Source organism: Bos taurus, chromosome 15 (genome assembly GCF_002263795.3).
Source record: "Bos taurus isolate L1 Dominette 01449 registration number 42190680 breed Hereford chromosome 15, ARS-UCD2.0, whole genome shotgun sequence".
NCBI classification, from domain to species: Eukaryota; Metazoa; Chordata; class Mammalia; order Artiodactyla; family Bovidae; genus Bos; species Bos taurus.
This window is the reverse complement of record NC_037342.1, coordinates 56,323,879-56,350,552: the sequence shown is the minus strand read 5'-3', so window position 1 is coordinate 56,350,552 and position 26,674 is coordinate 56,323,879. Positions and strand designations below refer to the sequence as shown.

Below are 26,674 nucleotides of genomic sequence, written 5' to 3'. Positions count from 1 at the left end.
AAGAAGTTTATAAAAACTGAAGTATTCTTCACATAAACTTACTTTATTTTTATACTGTGTTAATAAATATTTCTAATAAAGGGATAAATACACAATGACATCACCTCGAGTTATAACAAACAGGAAAGTGAGAATGCCCCCCTCCCAATACCATCTATGTTATTCAGTACATCTCCTTTCAGCTGGCCTATGGAAAAAACCTAGGCACAATAATGTGGATATGGAATTTATTTCTTTAAAAAACATATTTCAGATGATTATTGTCTAGTTTTAGTTTAAAAGGTTACAGGAACATTTACTTTTTAATATAAACACAAAATATTCTAAAGAGTATAAGGCCTCTAATCCTCCTGGAATATGTGGTTCCTTGCTTATGTATATATTTCTATCTATCCTGCTTTGTTAAAAGAATAGTGACAGGAGTCAAACAAATCTAGTTAGAATCCTAGCTCTGCCCCTTAGTAACTGTGTAACCATGGGGCAAATTACCTAGTATCTCTGAGATAGTTTCCCTTAAAATGTAGACAATAATCCATAATTTTTAGGACTGCTGTGGAGATTAAAGTCTATGTAGTAATGAGCATAGTGACAGGCACATCACACCACTCAATAAACAATGGCTCTCTTTATTAAGGGTCTCATACTCATTCTACCCTAGTTTCTTTCTAGGATGCACATAAGTTACTATTTCTTATACCAAAGTTTCTTATGTTTGTTTCTTTTGATATAAATAACCTCCCAACTCATATATGTTAGACTGAAAATTTCTTGAGTATTTTCCCTATATCTTCTCTAAAAGATAATGTCATAAAAAAGACTATTTACATGTGCATGTGAATAATATTTCCTGGTTTTTTGTGCTTATAAGAGCAATGCTGCACCTGCATGATTGTCTAACAACAGCTAGTGGAGCCTGGGCATTGAATGTTCTTGGTATTTGTTTTGTTACACCTCCTAAAGGAGCTTGTCTGCAATCTGTTTTAAACACTGTTCTTTTGTAGAGCATCCACCATTTCATTTCCATAAGTTATACATGCATATAATATACTAGAAAAGGAAAATACAAAGCAGGTTAAGTAATAAAATGTGTAATAATTTTCAAAAATTACCTGATGGAATATAGGCTCCTTTACCTTAAGGTAAACCTGAAAAAAGATTAAAAGAAATAGATGTGAAAGAAGTGCCTTATGAAGGGGAAAGAAAACCTATACCTACTACCTTGCAAATCTCATACGTCTCTGGCTTCCCTTGTTTTGCATCCTAGAACTGACTCCAGCCATGTGAAACCAATCAGATTACGTGGCTGCCACAAAAGGGCTACTATCTCAGGTGTGTCTGCGCCACGGCTAGCTTCATCATGTTGTCATTTAGTTGCTAAGTTATGTCTGACTGTTGCGACCCCAGGAACTGTAGCCTGCCAGGTTCCTCTGTCCATGAAATTTCTCAGACAAGAATACTAGAGTGGGTTGCCATTTCCTTCTCCAAGGGATCTTTCCGACTCAGGGATTGAACCTATGTCTCCTGCACCCCAGGCAGATTCTTTACTGCTGAGTCACTAGGGAAGCCCGAGCTTCTTCAAGGTAAACTAAATGTTTCACAGCTGTTGTGGACTACTCTGGCCTCTTGGCCTCTGCATGAGCATCAGGGAGCACAGATGCATGAATACTCATCAGAGCTGAAGAGGTTATGCTGACAATCCCTGCAGCAGATCTGTTTCACACTAGCAAGAACACTGGGCTTAGCAGCAAAATTTCAAACTGCCACTTACTTGCTATATGTCTGAGCAAGTCATTTAACCAAAAGACTCATTTTTCCTTATCTGGATAATGGGAATAATAATAGTTAGCAATAATTAGCCAAAATATGTGCAAGTCTCTAGCAGATAATATATGCTAATAAGTAAAAACATTTAAAATAAATTTCTTGTTCTTTCTTCTGCTTCCAAAAATCTCTAATGCATTCACTGAGAAACATTTTCAGTTACACAAACTCTAGTTTCAGGCTCCAATGTCATGTGGGTGATTAAGTTCAATGCCCACTTATTGTATGCATTTATTGCCCTGTAAGAGTACACCTTTAAAAAGACATGGTAGAGAGGAGTCAAAATTTAAATCACAAATCTGAAATGACTCCTATCACTTACAAGACAAAGTCCAAATTTCAAAGCCTTCCCATGACATTGCTCTAGCCTTTCTGTTTGGCCTTATTCGTATCTTCCTGTCTCTTTCTCATCCTAGGCTCCAAAAAGTATACTGCTACCCCAAAGACGCTAGTTTCATGCTTCTGTATCTTTAAACATGCCATGCTTCACTGGGTTAGCAAATGCCCCTGCTGGTAAACACTCATCTTCTAAGATTCAGCTCAAATTATACCTCTTTCTTGAAGTCTTTTCTGAGGTTTTTTTTTTCTGCTTAGCAGAATCCACCACTCATCCTTCTTTCTACCAGACTGTCAATGTATAAATGTTATGGCATTTATTAGTTTGCTTCTCTCCCCTACAAGGAAATAATCTTTTTGACAGGAAGGACCATTTTTATACATCTCTATAGCCTCATTTAATGTACTGCTGATCTCACAAATTTTATGTAATTTTACAATTTGCTACAGAATTTCTTATTCCTGGAGGAAGTTCCTTCTTTACAAGAGTAGATCATTTCCTTCAAGCAACCAGAAAGCTTTAATAGTAAGGTGTATGAAATATTTATATACGTATAACTCTAAACTCAATAAGGCAGAATGTTTTTAAACTCTGAAATTTGCTATTTCAAAATACTAATTTCCCTTTACATAATTTCAGATTCTCACTGTTAGTTACAGAAGAAATGCAGAGGGGCAAGGCTCTTAAAAGTTTTTTTTTTTTTAAGGCAAAAGAATTATGGAGTCCTTACTGTGTACCAGGGATTAATTTTTACAACTAATATGAAATGTATGTTTATTACTATTTTCACTTTACAAATGAGGAAATTTCAAGAGGTTAAGTAACTTGTCCAAAGTCCCATAGTTATTAAGTAACAGAGTATTTAGTAGGTCCTTAACCAAGACAAGCAGAGAAGGCAATGGCAACCCACTCTAGTACGCTTGCCTGGAAAATCCCACAGGCAGAGGAGCCTGGTAGGCTGCAGTCCATGGGGTCGCAAAGAGTCAGACACCACTGAGCGACTTCACTTTCACTTTTCACTTTCATGCCTTGGAGAAGGAAATGGCAACCCACTCTAGTGTTCGTGCCTAGAGAATCCCAGGGATGGGGGAGCCTGGTGGGCTGCCGTCTCTGGGGTTGCACAGAGTTGGACACGACTGAAGCAACTTAGCAGCAGCAGTAGCAACCAAGACAAGCAACTTAGAGCATAAGCAGATTTTGTAGGAAAGATAATGAGTAGGTTTGTATCATGGGGCAGGGGTAAATAAGTCCAACTTGGAATGTGCTGAGATTGAGGTTCCTAATATTAGTGATATCTAAGGCTTAAGATGTGGATTTGATAGTTGTCAGGTTATAGGTAGTACTAGAAATGTGGGAACAGATGAACTGGCACACATAAGTGATCAGCTATCTCAACCTATTTGGAAAAGTTTAGGCATTAAAATAGTCACAGGAGGCACTAAAGATCAGAGCCAATTTCTTTTTTTAACAAATAGGACATAATATGTTCATCCATGAGGAAAAGTTAATCGTTATTTGCTTTCTATTGCTATTGAATATCTGCTTTTTGACTTTTCCCACTTCCTGTCAAAAAAAAAAAAAAAAACCAAACAGGTTTAAAAAAAAAAATTGTTTCAACTTTTTGTTGAGAAATAACACCTAAATAGAAAACAAAGAAGCAATATCTATAAGGGAGTTTCCTTTAGAAATATTTCAGTTTGAACAGCATGAAGCAAACACTAGAAGCAAAATGTACCAAACTCCATAAATGGCAGTTCACATGCTTAATTTATTAGAAATAAAATATGACTTACCATGGTTACTATTAAACTGAAGAGAACTAAGGTAAAAAGCAGATGGTAATTTACAGACTTCTTCATCTTAAAACATTCAAACCTTAAAAAGAAAAAAAAGAGAGAAACTTGTTTTAGAATATAAAACTAGGAAAACAAACAGAATGCTATTTTGCCATGTGTATACATGCCCTGGGTATACTGGTGCCCATCATTTCCTTGCAACCACACACTCATCTTAGAGAACCCACACGGCCTACAGCCTTCAACAGGCTGTGGGGATCAGGAGAAGACACCTGATTTCAAATAAGGGAAGAAAGCAGTCATCTTCTGCTCTTTTATTAAATTATCTACTCTCAACGTTGTCTCACGCAGGTACAGGTGTATCAGGATATTAGTTTATCAATGCTCACTGTTACTTTTTCTTTCAATAAATATAGTTTTGACAGAAAATATAGATCAACAAACAATGTTAGGGAGAGCACAGACTCTAGTCTCAGTCTTAAGAATAGGTTTCAGAAAACAGTAGCTAGAATTTCCTTGGTTTTGATCTTAGGTTTTCTAAGTGCCCAAATCTGCACTGTCACAGATGGGTTGATGACATATTTTTCTAGATTGGGGTTCAGTTCTGTTCAGTTGCTCAGTCATGTCCGACTCTTTGCGACCCCATAAATCACAGCACACCAGGCCTCCCTGTCTATCACCAACTCCTGGAATTCACTCAAACTCATGTCCATCGTGTCGGTGATGCCATCCAGCCATCTCATCCTCTGTCATCCCCTTCTTCTCCGGCCCCCAATCCCTCCCAGCATCAGAGACTTTTCCAATGAGTCAACTCTTCACATGAGGTGGCCAAAGTATTGGATTTTCAGCTGTAGCATCATTCCTTCCAATGAACACCCAGGACTGATCTCCTTTATAATGGACTAGTTGGATCTCCTTGCAGTCCAAGGGACTCTCAAGAGTCTTCTCCAACACCACAGTTCAAAAGCATCAATTCTTTGGCACTCAGCTTTCTTCACAGTCCAACTCTCACATCCATACATGACCACTGGAAAAACCATAGCCTTGACGAGACAGACCTTTGTCGGCAAAGTAATGTCTCTGCTTTTGAATATGTTATCTAGGTTGGTCATAACTTTCCTTCCAAGGAGTAAGTGTCTTTTAATTCCATGGCTGCAATCACCATCTGCTGTGATTTTGGAGCCCCCAAAAATAAAGTCTGACACTGTTTCCACTGTTTCCCCATCTGTTTTCCATGAAGTGATGGGACCAGAGGCCATGATCTTCGTTTTCTGAATGTTGAGCTTTAAGCCAACTTTTTCACTCTCCACTTTCACTTTTATCAAGAGGCTTTTTAGTTCCTCTTCACTTTCAGCCATAAGGGTGGTATCATCTGCATATCTGAGGTTATTGATATTTAAACCACAGTGCAAAAATCAGTTTCTCAACCTAAACTGACTTTGTAAATAAAATGTACTGGAACACTGTTACACCCATTGGTTTATAGCTTATCTGTGGCTGCTTTTATGCTATAATAGCAGAGGTTGAAGACTTGCAACAGAGACCACAGGCCCAGGGAGCCTAAAATAATTACTTCTGGTTATTTCAGAAACAGTTTCTGATGAGTTCTTTTTAATAATATATTTTTTCAAACTATTTTTAATTTTTTAAAATTTATTTAGTTTTTCAGTTCATTTCAGTCACTCAGTCATGTCCGACTCTTTGTGACCCCATGGACTGCAACACGCCAGGCTTCCCTGTCCATCACCAACTCTGGAGCTGGCTCAAACTCATGTCCATCAATTCAGTGATGCAATCCAGCCATCTCATCCTCTGTCATTCCCTTCTTCCCCTGCCTTCAATCTTTCCCAGCATCAGGGTCTTTTCCAAGGAGTCAGTTCTTTGCATCAGGTCGCCAAAGTATTGGCACTTCAGCTTCAGCATCAGTCCTTCCAGTGAATATTCAGGGCTGACTCCCTTTAAGATTGACTGGTTTGATCTCCTTGCAGTCCAAAGGACTCTCAAGAGTCTTCGCCAATACCACAGTTCAAAAGCATCAGTTCTTCATGCTCATCTTTCTTTATAGTCCAACTCTCACATCCATACATGACTACTGGAAAAACCATAGCTTTGACTAGACAGACTTTTGTCAGCAAAGTAATGTCTCTGCTTTTTAATATGCTGTCTAGGTTGGTCATAATTGCTTTACAGAATTTTGTTGTTTTCTGTCAAACATCAACATGAATCAACCATAGTATACATATGAAAACTTTTTATTTTTGCATATCTTTAAAAGAAGATATTATTGAGCTAGCAATGATGATCTGGTTGAAAAGAATCAGATAACCATCACATAAGAGGTTCAGACAAGTTTGAAGTATTAATACTAGGGAACAGAAGGTATACTTTAAAAGTTAAGTTTATTAAACTTGTAGGTTATTAACTGCATGACCTTAAGCAAGTCATCTCAGCATAAGCTATGCTTATAGTCTTTGATAAAATGGGGACAATACCCATTTATCTTGTACAACTGTGAAAATTTAGAGATGACTTGCTGCCCTGCATAATTCAAGGTACAAAGTAGAAAAATGTTATGGATTTTGGATAATATATTTGAGATCACACAAATTCATAACCATTGTTAGTATAACTTCCAAAAGATTATACTCTGTATTAAAATCACAAAAGTTATAATCTTCTACACCGTTTTTATCTCCCAGTAATATAACTGCATTAGTTATGTTAATTCCCTATGAAACAAACATGAATTTTAAAATATATCAAGTAAATGAATTTTAAACATAAATACTTACATGCAGTATACAAATATACAACAGCTGTAGATCATTGGGAGTTCATCCAATAGCTAAAAGAAACAGACAGGTAATAGGACTTGAATACTGTAGAGCTGCAATTATTATCAAAATCCAAAATAAAACATCAGAATGACTAAGATGGTCACCTCTTATTATCTAATACATTTTACTAATTATCATATATATATCATTATCTAATTTACTCTCTGTGTGTATAGATTATTGTTTTTGAACAAATGAACTTATCTAGCCATCCATCTGTCTTAATGTACATATTTAAGTAGGATGCCTGACTCACTGCTCAGCTTGGATCATTCAGCATCATAAACTATGATAACATGCCTCCATCAAGGAATGATGTCCATCATATACAGGTGATAGGTCCTATCAGTATTCTTTTGCATTTTTTTCTTCATCCTATAGCACCTAAGATAAATAAAATGGTTGGATGGCATCACTGACTCAATGGGTATGAGTTTGAGCAAGCTCCAGGAGATGGTGAAGGACAGGGAAGCCTGGCGTACTACAGTCCATGGTGTTGTAAAGAATCAGACAAGACTGAGCAACTGAACAACCACTCATATATATAAGAAGAGATAGTAATGGCTGGGGAAGTCAGTTAATGTAAGTGACGTCAAAGTATGTCTCTGAGAAATAATATTATTATTAGCAATAATAACAACTATAGCTGTTGCTATTGCTAAGTCGCTTCATTCGTGTCTGACTCTGTGCGACCCCAGAGATGGAAGCCCACCAGGCTCCCTTGTCCCTGGGATTCTCCAGGCAAGAACACTGGAGTGGGTTGCCATTTCCTTCTCCAATGCATGAAAGTGAAAAGTGAAAGTGAAGTCACTCAGTCGTGTTTGACTCTTTGCGACCCCATGGACTGCAGCCTACCAGGCTCCTCTGTCCATGGGATTTTCCAGGCAAAAGTACTGGAGTGGGTTGCCATTGCCTTCTCACAACTATAGCTGCTGCTGCCGCCAAGTTACTTCAGTCGTGTCCGACTCTGTGTGACCCCATAGATGTCAGCCCACCAGGCTCCCCGTCCCTGGGATTCTCCAGGTAGGAACAACTATAGCTACTATATATTAAACTACAAGCTGGAGAGTGTCCAGCTAAGTGTTATGATAGTTATTTTTTTTTTGGGGGGGAGGCGGGGGAGGGTTTACTTCTAATCCTTAAACCAATCCTATAGAATTTACTCACTAAATATGCAGTTAATGAATTCTTTAATAATATACTACTATACGCTAGGCAACATGTTAGGAGCTGAGGATATGAAGAAAACAAGACATAATCACATAATTCCCCTCAGGCAGTTCACAGTCTATTGAGGTAGAGGGAATGAAAAATAAGTGATTAAATATACAGTAAATATTCCCAAAAAAGAAGCAAAAGAAGCCAGAAAAGGTAGTGGCAGGAAATGAAGTGAGATGGCAAAGAAAGGCATTCTAGGGAGAAGGAAGAGAATTTATGCAAAGCAATATATTCTAGTAAATTATTATAATAATGAAAATGACAGCATTTGTGCAAGGTATTATGATTAAATGTTTCACATTCATTATCTCATTTAATCTGCACAATCCTAAGGTAGGAACTATTATCTACATTCCAAGATGAAAACACTGAGGCTTAGATGGTTTAAGCAACATTTAGAAGATCACAATGCTAATAAGTAACAGAGCCAGATTTTGAAGGGACTCTTTTATATTATGTTGCCTCCAAGACCTTTCACTTGAGTCACCTTTAAATGTTCAAAAACACTGGTATAACACAATGACAGTTCAGTTCAGTCGTTCAGTCGTGTCCGACTCTTTGCGATCCCATGAATCGCAGCACGCCAGGCCTCCCTGTCCATCACCAACTCCCAGAGTTCACCCAGACTCACGTCCATTGAGTCAGTGATGACATCCAGCCGTCTCATCCTGTCGTCCCCTTCTCCTCTTGCCCCTAATCCCTCCCAGCATCAGAGTCTTTTCCAATGAGTCAACTCTTCGCATCATGTGGCCAAAGTACTGGAGTTTCAGCTGTAGCATCATTCCTTCCAAAGAAATCCCAGGACTGATCTCCTTCAGAATGGACTGGTTGGATCTCCTTGCACTCCAAGGGACTCTAAAGGGTCTTCTCCAACACCACAGTTCAAAAGCATCAATTCTTCGGTGCTCAGCTTTCTTCACAGTCCAACTCTCACATCCATACATGACCACAGGAAAAACCATAGCCTTGACTAGACGGACCTTTGTTGCAAAGTAATGTCTCTGCTTTTTATATGCTATCTAGGTTGGTCATAACTTTCCTTCCAAGGAGTAAGCATCTTTTAATTTCATGGCTGCAGTCACCATCTGCAGTGATTTTGGAGCCCAAGCTGCAGGTAAATCAACCACCAGTTTTATGAAGATTCCTTTATTTAAAGTTTTGTACCAGGATCTACTGACTTTACATTAAACATCTAAATGGGTCTTTTGTATTTCCATTTAAAATTTTAAACTTTTCGTTCTAAGTCTGTGAAAAATGTATTATTAGGGATTGCACTGAATCTATAGATCACCTTGGGCAGTATGGTCATTTTGACAATACTGTTTCTTCCAATCTAAGAACATGATGTATCTTTCTACCTGTTTGAGTCATCTTCAGTTTCTTTCATCATGGTCTTATACTTTTCGAGTACAGGTCTTTTGCCTCTGTGAAGTGAAGTGAAAGTCACTCGGTCATGTTCAACTTTTTGCGACCCCATGGACTATATGGTCCATGGAGTCCTCCAGGCCAGAACACTGGAGTGGGTAACCGTTCCCTTCTCCAGGGGATCTCCCCAACCCAGGGATTGAACCCAGGTCTCCAGCATTGCAGGCGGATTCTTTACCAGCTGAGTCACCAGGGAAGCTTTGCCTCCACAGGTAGGTTTATTCCTACGTATTTTATTCTTTTTGTTGTAATAGTAAATGGGATTATCTCAGTTTCTCTTTCTGATATTTCTTTGTTAGTGCACAGAAATGCAACAGATTTCTATATAATAATTCTGTATCCTGCAACTTTATCAGATTCATTGATGAGCTCTGAGAGTTTTCTGATGTTGCTTTAGGATTTTCTATGTAAGTATCCTATCATCTGCAAACAGTCAATATGTGATTTTTAAGGGGACACAATTCAGTTCACAACTGTGGTAGTATGTTTTGTAATATAAATTTTATTATTATTCAGGTATGGTGAAGCCAATAGATCAGGAGATGACTGCCACTGAAAAGGAATTTCCTGGTGGTCCCCTGGTTATGACTCTGCACTACCAGTGCTGGGGCCCGAGTAGATCCCTAGTTGGGGAGCTAAGATTCTGCAAGTATTGTGGCAAGGTCAAAAACAAGCAAACGGAAAGGCGGAGGGCGCTTCAGGCAAAAGCACTGCAGACGCCATTATCCTCTGTTTTTCTGCTGCACCGACCTCGACATCTTGCCTACTTCCCGCCTATTTGCGGCCTATAGGCTACTACAGCACTAGGGTGTCAGTTGGTCCCGCCCAGAACACTTCAGTTCTGCCCTGGAAGGATATATTTAATAACTGATTGGTGTGTCCCATGAATACAAGAAAATGGAAACTGAACAGCCAGAGGAAACCTTTCCCAACACTGAAACCAATGGCGAATTTGGTAAACGCCCTGCTGAAGATATGGAAGAGGAACAAGCTTTTAAAAGATCTAGAAACACTGATGAGATGGTTGAATTACGCATTCTGCTTCAGAGCAAGAATGCTGGGGCAGTGATTGGAAAAGGAGGCAAGAATATTAAGGCTCTCCGTACGGACTACAATGCCAGTGTTTCAGTCCCAGACAGCAGTGGCCCCAAGTGCATATTGAGTATCAGTGCCGATATTGAAACAATTGGAGAAATTCTGAAGAAAATCATCCCTACCTTGGAAGAGGGCCTGCAGTTGCCATCACCCACTGCAACCAGCCAGCTCCCACTCGAATCTGATGCTGTGGAATGCTTAAATTACCAATACTATAAAGGAAGTAACTTTGCGAGTTGAGACTGTTGATTCATCAGAGTCTGGCAGGAGGAATTATTGGAGTCAAAGGTGCTCAAATCAAAGAACTTCGAGAGAACACTCAGACAACAATCAAGCTTTTCCAGGAATGTTGTCCTCAATCTACTGAAAGAGTCATTCTTATCGGAGGAAAACCTGATAGGGTTGTAGAGTGCATAAAGATCATCCTTGATCTTATATCAGAGTCTCCCATCAAAGGACGCGCTCAGCCTTATGATCCCAATTTTTATGATGAAACCTATGATTATGGTGGTTTTACAATGATGTTTGATGACCGCCGTGGACGTCCTGTGGGATTTCCCATGCGGGGAAGAGGTGGTTTTGACAGAATGCCGCCTGGTCCGGGTGGGCATCCCATGCCTCTCTCCAGAAGAGATTATGAAGATATGAACCCTCGTCGAGGACCTCCTCCACCCCCTCCCGGACGAGGTGCCCGGGGAGGTAGTAGAGCTCAGAATCTTCCTCTTCCACCAACACCACCACCTAGAGGAGGAGATCTAATAGCCTATGACAGAAGAGGAAGACCTGGAGACCGTTATGATAGCATGGTTGGTTTCAGTGCTGATGAAACCTGGGACTCTGCAATAGATACATGGAGCCCATCAGAGTGGCAGATGGCTTATGAACCACAGGGTGGCTCTGGATATGATTATTCCTATGCAGGGGGTTGTGGCTCATATGGTGATCTTGGTGGACCTATTATTACTACACAAGTAACTATTCCCAAAGATTTGGCTGGATCTATTATTGGCAAAGGTGGTCATCGGATTAAACAAATCCGTCATGAGTCAGGAGCTTCGATCAAAATTGATGAGCCTTTAGAAGGATCCGAAGATCAGATCATTACCATTACGGGAACACAGGACCAGATACAGAATGCACAGTATTTGCTGCAGAACAGTGTGAAGCAGTATGCAGATGTTGAAGGATTCTAAAGCAAGATATTTTTTCTTTTTTATAGTGTGAAGCAGTATTCTGGAAAGTTTTTATAAGACTAGTGAAGAACTGAAGGAGTCCTGCATCTTTTTTTTTTATCTGCTTCTGTTTAAAAAGCCAACTTTCCTCTGCTTCATAGGTGTTCTGCATTTGAGGTGTAGTGAAATCTTTGCTGTTCACCAGATGTAATGTTTTAGTTCCTTACAAACAGGGTGGGGGTGGGGGAGGGTGTGCAAAAACTAACATTGAAATTTTGAAACAGCAGCAGAGTGAGTGAATTTTAATTTTTGTTCATTGTTGGTGGTTTAAAGAAGTCCCCCCATGTAATTATTGTGAACACTTTGCTTTGTGGTCACTGTAACATTTGGGGTGATGGGACAGGGAGGAAAAGTAACAGTAGTCCATATGTCCCTGGCATCTATTCAGAGCAGTGTGCAGAATGTAATGCTCTTTTGTAAGAAACGTTTTATGATTTTTAAAATAAATTTAGTGAACCTATTTTTGGTGGTCATTTTTTTTAAGATGGTCATTTTTCAAATGGCTGAATTCCCTCCAACCTACCCCCAAACGGAACACTAAGTTTAATTTTCAGTCCTCTGTTGGATATAAATAAATGGCATCTCTTCTTGGACTTAGGCAAAATATCTTGACAATACTCAGTTCTGGTGATTCTTAATGATTTGAAGTCCATTGCTTGGGAGGAAATTCCACCACACATTCATGCTTATAATAAGCTGGGGATTTTTGTTTGTTTTTGCAAATGCTTGCCCCTACTTTGCAACGATTTTCTGTTCGTAATTCTGAAGAACCAAGGTGGGGAGCAACACAACCGATGGAATAGTGGTATAAGTTTATACCAGAAGCTTAATGACAAGTTTTATCAATCAGAATAATACTTGGTTATGGAAGTGACTGATGCTAAATAAATTCTGATTATTTTTTATTAGATAATTTCTCACATATAGACTTAAACTGTCAGCTTGGTAGTGTCTATTAGTTAAACTTTGTAAAATATATATATACTCTTGTTTTTCCATTGTATGCAAATTGAAAGAAAAAGATGTACCATTTCTCTGTTGTATGTTGGATTATGTAGGAAATGTTTGTGAACAATTAAAAAAAAAAAGATGAAAAAAAAAAAAGTAAACAAACAAAATAGGAGGTGAAAATTAAGGGGGAACTTTCCTCCTTCAAAAAGAAAAAGAAGGAAAAGATAGTTTGCTATTCACAGTTCCCAAGAGAGAACTGCCTTGCCATGCAGAGCAGCACAGCAAAGCACCAGGGTCAGTCAGGAGGCAGAAAGAACAAGAGGAAGGTTATGGGCAAGAGCCTTTATAGCTATTTCCCTAAGAAATGCAAGGCAAGGGAAGGTAAGCAGGTTTAGAATTGACTAATTTGAATAACTTCAAGGGGCTCTAGGATATAGGCGTTATCTCTAGTTATCTGGTTGTTGCTACTACTGTTCAGTCACCTAGTCCAACTCTTTCCAACCCCATGGACTGCAGCACACCAGGCCTCCCTGTACCTCACCATCTCCCAGAGTTTGCCCAAGTTCATGTTCATTATATCAGTGATGTCATCCAGCCATCTCATCCTCTGACACCCTCTTCTCTTTCTGCCCTCAATCTTTCCCAGAATCAGGGACTTTTCCAATGAGTCGGCTGTGTGCCTCAGATAACCAAAATACTGGAGCTTCAGCTTCAGCATCAGTCCTTTCAGTGAATATTCAGGGTTGATCTCCCTGCTGTCCAAGGGACTTTCAGGAGTCTTCTCCAGCACCAGTTGGAAGACATCAATTTTTTGGCGTTCTGCCTTCCTTACAGTCCAGCTCTCATAACCGTATGCAACCACTGTAAAGACTACACGAACCTTTCTCAGCAGAGTAATGTCTCTGCTTTTCAACACAATGTCTAGGTTTGTCATCACTTTCCTGCCTAGAAGCAACTGTCTTCTGATTTCATGGCTGGCACTATCAGGTACCTGGCACTGAAATGATTAGGGCAGAGAAATACTGCCTCCTGTAGTGTAAGAGGTAGTTTAGAGAATGGGTTCTGAATTGGTTAGTTTGCATATAAAAGGCACAGTTCAGGCTGAGTAGTTTTGCTATATCTAAGAACTGGCTATCCCTTGTATATTCATGTGCCAGAGCATCAAGAATACAGAAGATAATAAAGTTGTTACAAACTGAATATTTGTGTCAAACACAAATTCATATGCTGAAGGTCTAACCCCCAGTCTGATGGTATTTGGAGATGAGTCTTTTGGGAGGTAATCAGGGTGAGATGAGGTCATGAGGGCCGGGCCCTCATGATGGAATTAATTAATTAATTAATTAATTCTAAGAAGAGACACGAGAAAACTAGCAAGAAGGTGGCTGACTCCAAGCCAGGAAGAGAGCTCTCTCACCAGATCTGATCACGCTGATACCCTGAAAAAAATCTATTGTTTAAACCATCTAGTCTATGGTATTTTGTAATGGCAGTCTGAGATGACTCAGTTCAGGCGCTCAGTTGTGTCCGACTCTTGGTGACCGCATGAATCACAGCACGCCAGGCCTCCCTCTCCATCACCAACTCCCGGAGTTCACTCAAACTCATGTCCATCGGTTGGTGATGCCATCTAGCCATCTCATCCTCTGTCGTCCCCTTCTCCTCCTGCCCCCAATCCCTCCCAGCATCAGAGTCTTTTCCAATGAGTCAACTCTTCGCATCAGGTGGCAGTTTCAGCTTTAGCATCAGTCCTTTCAATGAACACCCAGGACTGATCTCTTTTAGAATGGACTGGTTGGATCTCCTTGCAGTCCAAGGGACTCTCAAGAGTCTTCTCCAAAACCACAGTTCAAAAGCATCAATTCTTCGGCGCTCAGCTTTCTTCACAGTCCAACTCTCACATCCATACATAACCACTGCAAAAACCATAGCCTTGACTAGACGGACCTTTGTTGGCAAAGTAATACCTCTGCTTTTGAATATGCTATCTAGGTTGGTCATAACTTTCCTTCCAAGGAGTAAGCGTCTTTTAATTTCATGGCTGCAATCACCATCTCCAGTGATTTTGGAGCCCCCAGAAATAAAGTCTGACACTGTTTCCCCATCTATTTCCCATGAAGTGATGGGACCAGAGGCCATGATCTTCGTTTTCTGAATGTTGAGCTTTAAGCCAACTTTTTCACTCTCCTCTTTCACTTTCATCAAGAAGCTTTTTAGTTCCTCTTCACTGTCTGCCATAAGGGTGGTGTCATCTGCATATCTGAGATTACTGTATTTCTCCCGGCAATCTTGATTCCAGCTTGTGCTTCTTCCAGCCCAGTGTTTCTCATGATGTACTCTGCATATAAGTTAAATAAGCAGGGTGACAACATACAGCCTGAGATGACTAGTACAGTAGTAAATATGTGGTGTCAGATCAGGTATGTGTGGAGAATGCTCTGAAGGGAAAAAGATAAGAGTATTTCTATTTCAGTAAAAAGGCTGATGGGGGAGGCAGAGACATCAATTAGGAACCAGTTATAGGAATCTGGGTTGGAGATAACAGATTAAGGCAGAGGCAGATGGAGAGAGCCAGAGGTAGATGCACTCAACAGTTATTATACAGAAGTTGAATCAAGAGGTTTTAGAGTTTCTAGAAGTGAGAAAAGCAGGAGAAATTAGAAATGAATCAAAGGTTTTGGTTTTGGTTTTGGATGTAAGGTGGTTTCATTCACTGAAATAGGGAGCAAAGGAGAAAGAAGGGTAGTATTTATTTATAACCAGAACATCTGCTGTTGACATTATAAAGTCTGATATTGCTTATATTACTACCTAACATTTAAGCTATTTTTATTTTTGTATTATAAACAAAGTTATAAGTGAACAAACATTTTTCTTTGGTTTTAGTTTCTAGGATAAATATAATTATTTTTACTTAGTTGAAATACATGAATATTCTTTTAATAGCATTTTTCCACTAACATCAAACATATTACATGCTCAGTACAGAATACATAGAAATAGCAGAAGAACACAAAGAAAAAATTTCTTCAATTTTTACCCTCCCCAGGATTATCAGTAACTGTATATATCAGTTAGTGAATGCATAAAAGAATGAATTGAATGAGTGAATAGATGAAAAGAAAATCTGGGAGAAGTCTCCTAAAAACTTAAAGTTCCTATAATCATCAACGAAAGATAAAGTCCTAAAATGAAACAAAACAAAACAAATGTGGGTCCTAATCTTGTCCCTAACTTCTAGTCAGATAACTTTCCCTCTCTTGGGCTATTCTTCCATTTCTAAAATTTACAAATTTGGACTAAATTTTAAAAATCTCTTTTAATATTAAGGTTCATATGATTCTAAATTGTCCTTTGGTTGGTACTTTTCACCCCTTATGTGACAGCCATCTGCCCACACCAATTATCTCTACCCCTTCTCTATAATGCTGTCCTTAATCCTACTCCCAAATGTACTGCTCTTGACTGGCTGCCACAAAAACGTGACACAATGATCACAAGGAAGGAGTCAGGAAAAGCCTCCATAAGGGCACACACAATTCAATACTACTTACAGGAATGAATCACTAACCATGGATCAGTAATGGTGGTTCAAACATTCTGACTGACTGAAGAAAAAGGAAGGAAATTAACATTTATTAGACACTTAATTAATAGATCCTATGATGGTCTTTTCATATGCCAATCAACTGATCCTCATAATACTCCTACAGGTATTATTAGACTCATTAGATAAATGAGAAAATTAAGGCTCAGCAAGATTAAGTGGCATGACTATGCTTAAACAGCCAGTAAAATGGTAGAATCAGAACTGGAACTCATGTAGCAGCCACCTAGGAACAATAAATCTAATGAAAATATCAATCTAGCTCTGCTGCTGCTGCTGCTGCTAAGTCGCTTCAGTTGTGTCCGACTCTGTGCGACCCCATAGACGGCAGCCCACCAGGCTCCCTGGTCCGTGGGATTCTCCAGGCAAGAACACTGGAGCGGGTTGCCATTTCCTTCTCCAATGCATGAAAGTGAAAAGTGAAAGTGAAGTTGCTCAGTTGTGTCCGACTCGTAGTGACCCCATGGACTGCAGCCTATCAGGCTCCTCCGTCCATGGGATTTTCCAGGCAAGAGTACTGGAGTGGGGTGCCACTGCCTTTTCAGCACTCTAGCTCTAAAGCATTCTTAATACAGAACTGTCAATAATTGCTGTGCTCAGTGTGTGCAGGAATAAAACAGGCCTCCACTTTCTCTATAGCTACAACACACCAAGTTCAGGCTGGTGAAATGGTTTGCTGACCACCAGAGGCAGATATGTGGCAACTCTGCCATTTTTCACTTTGCTTCAGCGATTGTGCCTAACAAACAACAGCCTAACACTGTGGAGCCAAATTTATCCTGGAAGGAGACAAGACAGGGAGAACTTGTAGTGAATATTTATGATCATTTTATGTTTACATTAAGAAAATGGAGAAGCTATTTAAACCAATCCTTCAATATTGATGACTCCTCCTTCCTCCTCAATCATTGATAAAATGGGTCATATTTCATTTCTGCCCAGTTACACAAGCACATAAAATCACAATAGTGTAGAAAAAGGGCAAATGAAATAAGGCGTATGTAAAATTTGCCCATGAAGTTGATAAAACAGTATGATAATAACGACAAAAACACAGTGCCAAAGACCGCAGGATCAACAGCCATCGTGTCCATCCAAATGTGATGTTACCTTGGTGACAATCTCGCCAACAACTAAGCTTACCAGCAAATCAAAGCGTGTCCTACCTCTGCTCAAAATGCAGGTTAAAATAATGACTCACAGAGGATAAAGTCCATGAGGCTTTGACGGGCCTGTGGTGAGTTCCCTAAACCACATCTCCTTCCACTTAGTTCAATGCCTGCTCTGAGCAGGTACTCAATAATGTAACAAATGGTAGCTGTTATTGCCGGTAGCGCTGTCACCATCATCACCACATCCATTCTCCCACTGCACGACTACAACCATAATGTATCAGTACTGCTTTCAGTACCCTGAGAAGCCAAACCTATTCACAACTGTGGGTTCCAGTTGGCCCGGCAAATTCCTATTCATCTTTGACAATTTAACTCAAACAAGTGTCTGAATTTGTGTGAAATCCCTTTTCTGACCTCCCCGCCCTAACAATCACTTTCTATAGCACCCTGTACATACCTCTATCATTGCATTCACTAGCATATAATCTTCAACCCTAGAACACAGATTTCTTGAAAGAAGGATTATATATTCTTTACCTGGGCATACCTGTTAGCTAGGTATCAAAAAAAAATTTTTTTTAACTGATGAAAGTGTCTGTCCAGCCTATGCTTGAGAACCTCTAAAGACAGAGGACTCAAGATTTTCTAAGGTAGCCCTTACTATCTATTGGCTAAGAAAAGTCTTCCCTATGTTGAGCAAGATGGCTCAATCTTTAACCCCCACTAGAACCACACAGAATAAACCTGGTCCTCCTCGTGTCAACTTTAAATACTGATTTGTAAAACATTTATGTTGTGGTATATGCAAGACCCAGGGGATAAATATACCAAGGTCAACTAGACAATCCTTGGTCCTCGGTAACTCATACTCTCTTACAGAAGTCAGACACATAAATACAAATAAAATAACATGGATAAGGGCAGTAATACAGATGCATGAAGCGTGTTATGAAAGAACACATGAGGGGTACAAATCTCACCCTGAGGCCATGGAAGGCTTCCTAGAGGAGCTACCACTTTGCCTGAGAGTTTAAAAGACAAACTGAATAGTGAGAGGCCAGACATAAACAAATGCAAAGAGAAAGTCTGGTGCATACAGCTGAGAGGGGGTAACTAAGCATATCTTCTCTTCTTCAGGCTAAACATTCCCAGTTCCTTCCTCAGGCATCATGACTAGATTTTTAGTTATTTCACTATTCTGAGGTCTCTCATTTGAATACATAGCCAGGTTGCAGCTGGGGAGCCTCTACATCACCACCCCAGCTCAGACACCTAGTCCTGTCTGATATCCTGTCTAAGCACACTGGCCCAGTTTCCTCATGTGTGGAAAACACACACACTAACTTCCAGGGTAAACATTTTAGGAACAGTAGACAGCAGGAATGATCCTTGAAATTTTAAAATTTATCTAAGTCTTAGAAAACATGTGTTAAGGGAATGTCAGAGAATACTGCATGCAAAGATTTAGACTAGAAGTTTTTTAATTGTTCTGGTCATATGTCACTGTATTAAAAAACCACCTCAAAATTCAGCAGCTTAAAATAGCAGTGTTTACTTTGCTCATTCATACGCATTGAAAGCAGAGTTGAGAGAGGACAGTCCATCTCTACTTCACTCAGTGTGAGCTGGGATAGCCAAAAGGCTGGGAGCTGGAATCACCCAAAGACTTGCTCACTCAATTTTCTGGCAGTTGACTCGGGCTAAAGTCTGGGGATTACGCGTGAGGTACAGCAAAGACATCTATGTTTGGCCCTTGCAAGTGGCTTCTTTACAATATGATGCTGGGTTCTGAGCATCCCAGGAGGACTAGGCAGAAGCTGTATTGCTTTCTGTGATTCAAACTTGGATGTCACACAGCTTTGAATCTGCTATAGTCACAGTCTTGCCCAGTATTCAAGGGCAACAAAGATTCCATCTCTTGAGGAGAGTCAATGTTACCTTGCAAGAAAAGCAGGTGGGATGGGATATGTGGGTGTGAACATCTTTGGAAAATATGATAATCTTACCATGTAAATAAAACTTAATGCTGAGTTAAATATCCCCAATATTAGGAGGCAGTCTGCTTTAGGATGAAAGGTATTCTGACTGGTTTGTTAGTAGTATTATTCCACCAAAGCACCTCTGGCGTCTTTAAAGTCTCTTCTTTAAAACAAACATAAACATGAATTTTTCTTATCACAAAAGTACTTCATATTTACTGCAGGAAATTTGCTAAATGCAGAAATGCAGAGAAATATAGCTGCATGTAAACCCATAGACCAGGAGTTTCTATAATATTTCAATATAACTCTTTTATTCACTTGTGTGATTAACTAAGTGGGATGGTGATTTCTTAAACTAAGGTAGAAGCAGTAAAAACAGGGAGAGCAGGCAGATCTAGATATACATTAAAAATAAAATCAGAAGGACAAATTAAACATGAGGGATGAGGAAAATAAAGAAATCAGGGATGACTCCAGGTTTTTGGATGTTTCCATTCCCATTTCCATTCAGCAAATGGGTGGGTGAGGCCATCACAGGGGAACACCAGGGAGGAACAGTTATGGGAAAAGAAATAAAGAATTACATATTGCTCATGTTAAAGGTTGAAATGTCTATGATATGTCAAACATGCTTGGATACACAAATCTATAGCTAAGAGGTGAGATCAGAACTGAATAGAGATGTTTTGAATCATCAGTGTATAGGTCACATTCAAACGTACGAGATTATATAAGATCACCTAGGAGGGAACACAGAGAAGATTGCTGCTGTTCAGTTGCTGAGTGATGTCCAACTTTTTGCAACCCCATAGACTGTAGCATGCCAGGCTCCTCTGTCCATGGGATTTACCAGGCAAGAATGCTGGACTGGGTTGTTATTTCCTTCTCCTGGGCATCTTTCCAGACCAGGGATCGAACCCATGTCTCCTGCATTAGTAGGCAGATTCTTAAATACTGAAACACCAGGGAAGCCCACAGAGAACGTGGCTCAGGGCAAAAGAGTGGCCAGTAGAGTAAGGAAGAAAGCCGGGGGAATTTCGTTTTCCATAAGACAAGGAAAACCAGGAAGTCAAGATAACTGTTTCATGAAGAAAAAGTAAACACTGTATAGAATGCTCAGTTCAGTTCAGCTCAGTCGCTCAGTCATATCTGACTCTCTGCAACACCATGGACTGCAGCACGCCAGGCTTCCCTGTCCATCACCAACTCCCAGAGCTTGCTCAAATTCATGTCCATTGAGTCAGTGATGCCATCCAACCATCTCATCCTCTGTCGCCCCCTTCTCTTCCTACCTTCAATTTTCCCCAGCATCAGGGTCTTTTCCAATGAGCCAGTTCTTCCCATGAGGTGGCCAAAGTATTGGAGCTTCAGCATCAGTCCTTCCAATGATTTCCTTTAGGATTGACTGGTTTGATCTCCTTGCTGTCCAAGGGATGCTCAAGAGTCTTCTCCACACAGTTAAAAGGATCAATTCTTCGGCACTTAGCCTTCTTTACAGTCCAGCTCTCACACCTATACATGACTACTGGAAAAACCATAGCTTTGACTAGATGGACCTCTGTCAGCAAAGTAATGTCTCTGCTTTTTCATATGCTGTCTAGGTTTGTCACACCAAGGAGCAAGTGTCTTTTAATTTCATGGCTACAGTCACCATCTGCAGTGATTCTGGAGCACAGGGTATGAGGCCAAAAGAGATATAAAAAGAAATCTAAAAAAGGAAACAGGTGTAAAATAATGGTTCTGGGAAGTGAAATTATGAGGGAAATGTAATTGCACTGCTTTGTGGCATTCGGTGCTTATTTGCAATTTCTGTTTAATAACTTAAAAGTGAGGTCACTCAACAAAGGGATGTGACTTCTATGAGCAATACTTAGCTACTGAGTTCAGGCACATAGTAGGCAGGTAATTGAGCTTGATCTGGGCTAAATATTACTCAAAAAGCAAGATGGCTTTAAGGGTATCTATATGGATGGGTGAGAATTATTATAATTGAGGGCCACAGATTACAAACTTTGTAAAAAAGGGGAAAGGAGAGGCAAAATGTACTTCCTCCCAGTCTTTTCATTATTATTTATACAACTGATATCATATTACACAAAGTTTTACATCTTTATAATATTTTCCCATGTAAACAGTCTTCAAAAATATTACTTTAGTTTAGGTATATCACAGCATATTTAGCAACTGTTAAATTATTGTTTTCTTTTTGTTTGGCCATGTCTCACAGCCTGTGGGGTCTCAGTTCCCCAACCAGGGATTAACCCAGGTGTCAGCAGTGAAAGTGCTGAGCCCTGTAACCACTGGGCTGCCAGGGAATTCCAAAAGACCTTCCTACTGTTAAACATTTAGATCGTTTAAAATTCTTTATCACATGTGATGCTCTGATAAATATCTTTGTGAAACACCTTTTCTCTACCTCTGATTACTTTCTTAGGAAGCAATCCTAGGAGTGCAATTACTGGGTCAAAGTATACGTCCATTGTTTTTCTGTTTAAAGTACAATAAAAATAATTTTCTTCTCCCTGAACCATTTGAGTCAGCCAGTGACATGAGGTTCCACAACTCCAAAGTAGTTTAGTGCACGTTTCCTACAAGGATATTCACTCAAGATTATATGCCTTGATTAAATGGAATTTAGCACAGGAATGCAACGTTGGTATTATATGTGAAAATAAATCAACATACTAGACCATACTAATATAATAAAGAAGAAAAACCACACAATCATTTCAAGAGATACAGAAAAAATCTGAAAATTCCAACACTTTTTCTTGATTAAAAACACTCAAATGAGGTAGAAGGGAACTTCGTCAGCCTAATAAAGTTAATATTATAATTAATGGTGAAAACCTGAAAGCTTTCTTCTTAAGATAGGAAGAAAATAAGGATGTCTGTTCTCTCCACTTCTATTCAACAGTGTCTAGGATACAAATGAATATACACGCAAAACAGAAACATATTCACAAATATAGAAAACAAACTTGTGGTTACCAAAGAGAAGAGGAAGAGGGGAAGGACAATTAGAGTGTAGAATTAATAGAAACAAAGTACTACATAGAAAATAGATAAGCAACAAAGATACATAGCATACCAATATAAAATAGATAAGCAACAAAGATATATAGCATACCACAGCCATTATCTTATAGTAATTTATAATGGAATATAATCTGTAAAAATATGGAATCATTATGTTGTACATTTGAAACTAATATAATAATGTAAATTAACTATATTTCAATTAAAAATAAAACACTGTCCAAGAAGTCCAAGTCAGGGCAGTTAGGCAAGAAAAATAAGTGAAAGCCATTTAATTGCTAAAGAGACGTAAAGCTATCTCTATTTACATATGACAAAAATCCCTAATGAATCCATATACATATACACATAAAACTGTAAGAGGTAAAAACAAGTTCAAGAGGGCTGCAGGAATAGGAGCAATAGGCAAAAATCATTGTTATTTCTATACAATGGCATGAGAAATCAGAAAATGAAATTAACAATTTCATTTATAGCATCAAAAAGAATACCTACACAAAAGAAGTCAAGACTTGCACATAAACTATAAAACATCATTGAAAGAAATTTAAAAGACTTAAATAAGTGAGAAGATACCCTGTATTCAAATATTGGAAGCCCTAATATATAGATGGCAATACTTTACAAAGTATGGATTTAATGCAATCTCTTTCAAAATCCCTTTTCATACTGTTCATGGGGTTCTCAAGGCAAGAATACTGAAGCAGTTTGCCATTCCCTTCTCCAGTGGACCGCATTTTGTCAGAACTCTCCACCATGACCCATGCGTCTTGGGTGGCCCTTCATGGCATAATGCATAGTTTCATTGAATTAGACAAGGTTGTGGTCCATGTGATCAGATTGGTTAGTTTTCTGTGATTGTGGTTTTCAGTCTGTCTGCCCTCTGATGGAGAAGGATAAGAGGCTTATGGAAGCTTCCTGATGGGAGAGACTGACTGAGAGGGATACTGACTGGGTCTTGTTCTGATGGCCCCCATGCTCAGTAAATCTTTAATCCAATTTTCTGTTGATGGGTGGGGCTGTGTTCCCTCCCTGTTATTTACATGGGGCAAAGCTCAATATTCAGAAAACGAAGATCATGGCATCCGGTCCCATCACTTCATGGGAAATAGATGGGGAAACAGTGGAAACAGTGTCAGACTTTATTTTTCTGGGCTCCAAAATCACTACAGATGGTGACTGCAGCCATGAAATTAAAAGACGCTTACTCCTTGGAAGGAAAGTTATGACCAACCTAGATAGCATATTCAAAAGCAGAGACATTACTTTGCCAACAAAGGTTCGTCTAGTCAAGGCTATGGTTTTTCCTGTGGTCATGTATGGATGTGAGAGTTGGACTGTGAAGAAGGCTGAGCACCAAAGAATTGATGCTTTTGAACTGTGGTGTTGGAGAAGACTCTTGAGAGTCCCTTGGACTGCAAGGAGATCCAACCAGTCCATTCTGAAGGAGATCAGCCCTGGGATTTCTTTGGAAGGAATGATGCTAAAGCTGAAACTCCAGTACTTTGGCCACCTCATGTGAAGAACTGACTCATTGGAAAAGACTCTGATGCTGGGAGGGATTGGGGGCAAGAGGAGAAGGGGACGACAGAGGATGAGACGGCTGGATGGCATCACTGACTCAATGGACGTGAGTCTGAGTGAACTCCGGGAGTTGGTGATGGACAGGGAGGCCTGGCGTGCTGCGATTCATGGGGTCGCAAAGAGTTGGACACGACTGAATGACTGATCTGATCTGAAAATCACTGCAGAGGGTGACTGCAGCCATGAAATTAAAAGACCCTTGTTCCTTGGAATAAAAGCTATGACCAACCTAGACAGCATACTAAAAAGCAGAGACATTACTTTGCCAACAAAAGTCCATCTAGTCAAAGCTGTGGTTTTTCCAGTGGTCATGTATGGATGTGAGAGTTGGACTATAAAGAAAGCTGAGTGCTGAAGAATTGATGCTTTTGAACTGTGGTGTTGAAGAAGACCCTTGAGAGTCCCCTGGACTGCAGGGAGATCCAACCAGTCCATCCTAAAGGAAATCAGTCCTGAATATTCACTGGGAAGGACTGATGCTGAAGCTGAAACTCCAATACTTTGGCAACCTGATGCTAAGAACCAACTCATTGAAAAAGACCCTGATGCTGGGAAAGATTGAGGACAACAGGAGAAGGGGACAACAGAGGATGAGATGGTTGGATGGTATCACCGAGTCAACGGACATGAGTTTGAGTAAACTCCAGGAGTTGGTGATAGACAGGGAGGCCTGGCATGCTGCAGTCCATGGGGTCGCAAAGAGTCAGACACGGCTGAGCGACTGAACTGATTCACTGACTTTCAAAATCCCACCTAACTTTGCAGAAATTGATAAATGCCAGGGATCCAAAATACATTAACCAATTTTTAAAAAGAATAAATTTGGAGGATTCACAGCTCCCAATTTCAAAATTTACTACAAACCTACCTGAATCAAGGTACATATAGGTCAGTGGAATCAAGAGTCAAGAAATAAACTCATAAATTTATAATTGATTGATTTCAACAGGGGTGCCACGACATTTCAGTGGGGAAAGAACCTACATATCCACAACACCACCAACAAAATCAAGAAATTAACATAGATTAATTACTACTACATAATCCTCCAATCCCATTAAATTTTTCTAAGTGTCCCAATAATATCATAAGTATAAGCGCACGCGCACACACACACACATGCACACACATATACATTCACAGGATCCAGTCCAGAATTATGCAGTGTATTTACTCCTCATGTCTTTTTAGTCTCCTTCAATCTTGAACAGTTCCTTGGTCTTTTCACTTTATGATCATGGATACTTTTGAAGATTACAGGCCACTTGTTTTACAGAATGTCACTCATTTTAATATAGCTGTAATTAATAATTCATAGACTGTTAATTAAACAGGTTCTTCCAGATTAGCACTATCCAATACAGTAGGCACTAGGCATATGTGGTTATTGAGCATTTGGAGTAATCTATACTGAAATACTGGAGAAGGCAATGGCACCCCACTCCAGTACTTTTGCCTGGAAAATCCCATGGACGGAGAAGCCTGCTAGGCTGCAGTCCATGGGGTCGCTAAGAGTCGGACACGACTGAGCGACTTCACTTTCACTTTCCACTTTCATGCATTGGAGAAGGAAATGGCAACCCACTCCAGTGTTCTTGCCTGGAGAATCCCAGGGATGGCGGGGCCTGGTGGGCTGCCGTCTGTGGGGTTGCACAGAGTCGGACACGACTGAAGCGACTTAGCAGCATACTGAAATACACTGCAAGTGTGAAATATATACCCAATTTTAGGCTGTGAGACATTTCATTAATAGATTTTTATATTATATGTTGAAATAATAGCAATACTTTGGATATACTAAGTTAAAATATATTATTAAAATTAATTACACCTATTTCTTTTTAATGTGGCTTTTTAAAATGTGACTACTAGAAATTATACAAGTCGTTCACATTATTTTTTTTTCAAATATATTTTTTAATTGAAGGATAATTGCTTTATAGAATTTTTTTGTTTTCTGTCAAACCTCAACACGAACCTCAACATTATATTTCTATTAGACGGTGCTATTCTAGAAGTTTCTGGGTTAGTAATGGGGAACAAAGAGGTTAAAAGATTCAGGACAACCTATACGGCCCCCTTGGAGCAAGGACAGTAAATATAAATCCTAGCATAGCTCTAAAACCCTGCTAGTTAAAGGAACCAGACCATTCAACTGGACACCGTAAAAGAGACATAAGGGAACATAGCAGCTAAGAATAAGAATACATTGTTTTGGTGAGGATGTCTGCATGGCATTTTACTTTCTAATCCTGCTCTAAAGCCATACATGCCTTAACAGAGGTGGTCAAAAACTCATACTGCTCTTGCTTGGTTTCTCTCTGGACCACTTCTTTGCTTGCCTCTTTACTTCACTTATTCAACCTGGATCCTTTGGCCTGAAGTAAAAACTCTTGGGATTACAGATCTCATCTTTTTTCTCTTGTCTCAATATCACCCTCTAGAAATTCGCTCTTTCCTAAAATATGAAGTGTCTCTGGATTAAGGGAAATAAGCATTTAGTAAATTTTGTCATTACTGACCTGCATTTCATATTTCAGAGTCATGTGGAAGCACCAGGATCCCATTCCTACCACTGAAATTAAAACAAACAAACAAACAAACAAAAACAATTAGCATGAAATTCTTTGTGGGG

General features: G+C 39.5%; 2 protein-coding genes across 5 annotated transcripts in view; one reads left to right on the top strand and one right to left on the bottom strand.

The window, feature by feature from the left end:
* Positions 1-26,674, bottom strand: part of ACER3 (alkaline ceramidase 3) — a 157,692-nt gene that overhangs the window by 53,946 nt on the left and 77,072 nt on the right. For all 4 annotated transcript variants that reach the window (XM_005216317.5, XM_024975532.2, NM_001102285.1 and 1 more), the window contains 4 exon segments: positions 26,562-26,614; positions 6,747-6,799; positions 3,952-4,033; positions 1,110-1,145 (listed from right to left, as the gene is read on the bottom strand). In XM_005216317.5, the coding sequence (XP_005216374.1) occupies positions 1,110-1,145; positions 3,952-4,033; positions 6,747-6,799; positions 26,562-26,614 (224 nt within the window).
* LOC786726 (heterogeneous nuclear ribonucleoprotein K-like) lies at positions 10,139-12,221 on the top strand. Its single transcript, XM_059875138.1, is given in 2 exon segments — positions 10,139-10,755; positions 10,758-12,221. Coding segments are annotated over 2 exon segments (1,389 nt in total). The 5' UTR covers positions 10,139-10,331; the 3' UTR covers positions 11,723-12,221.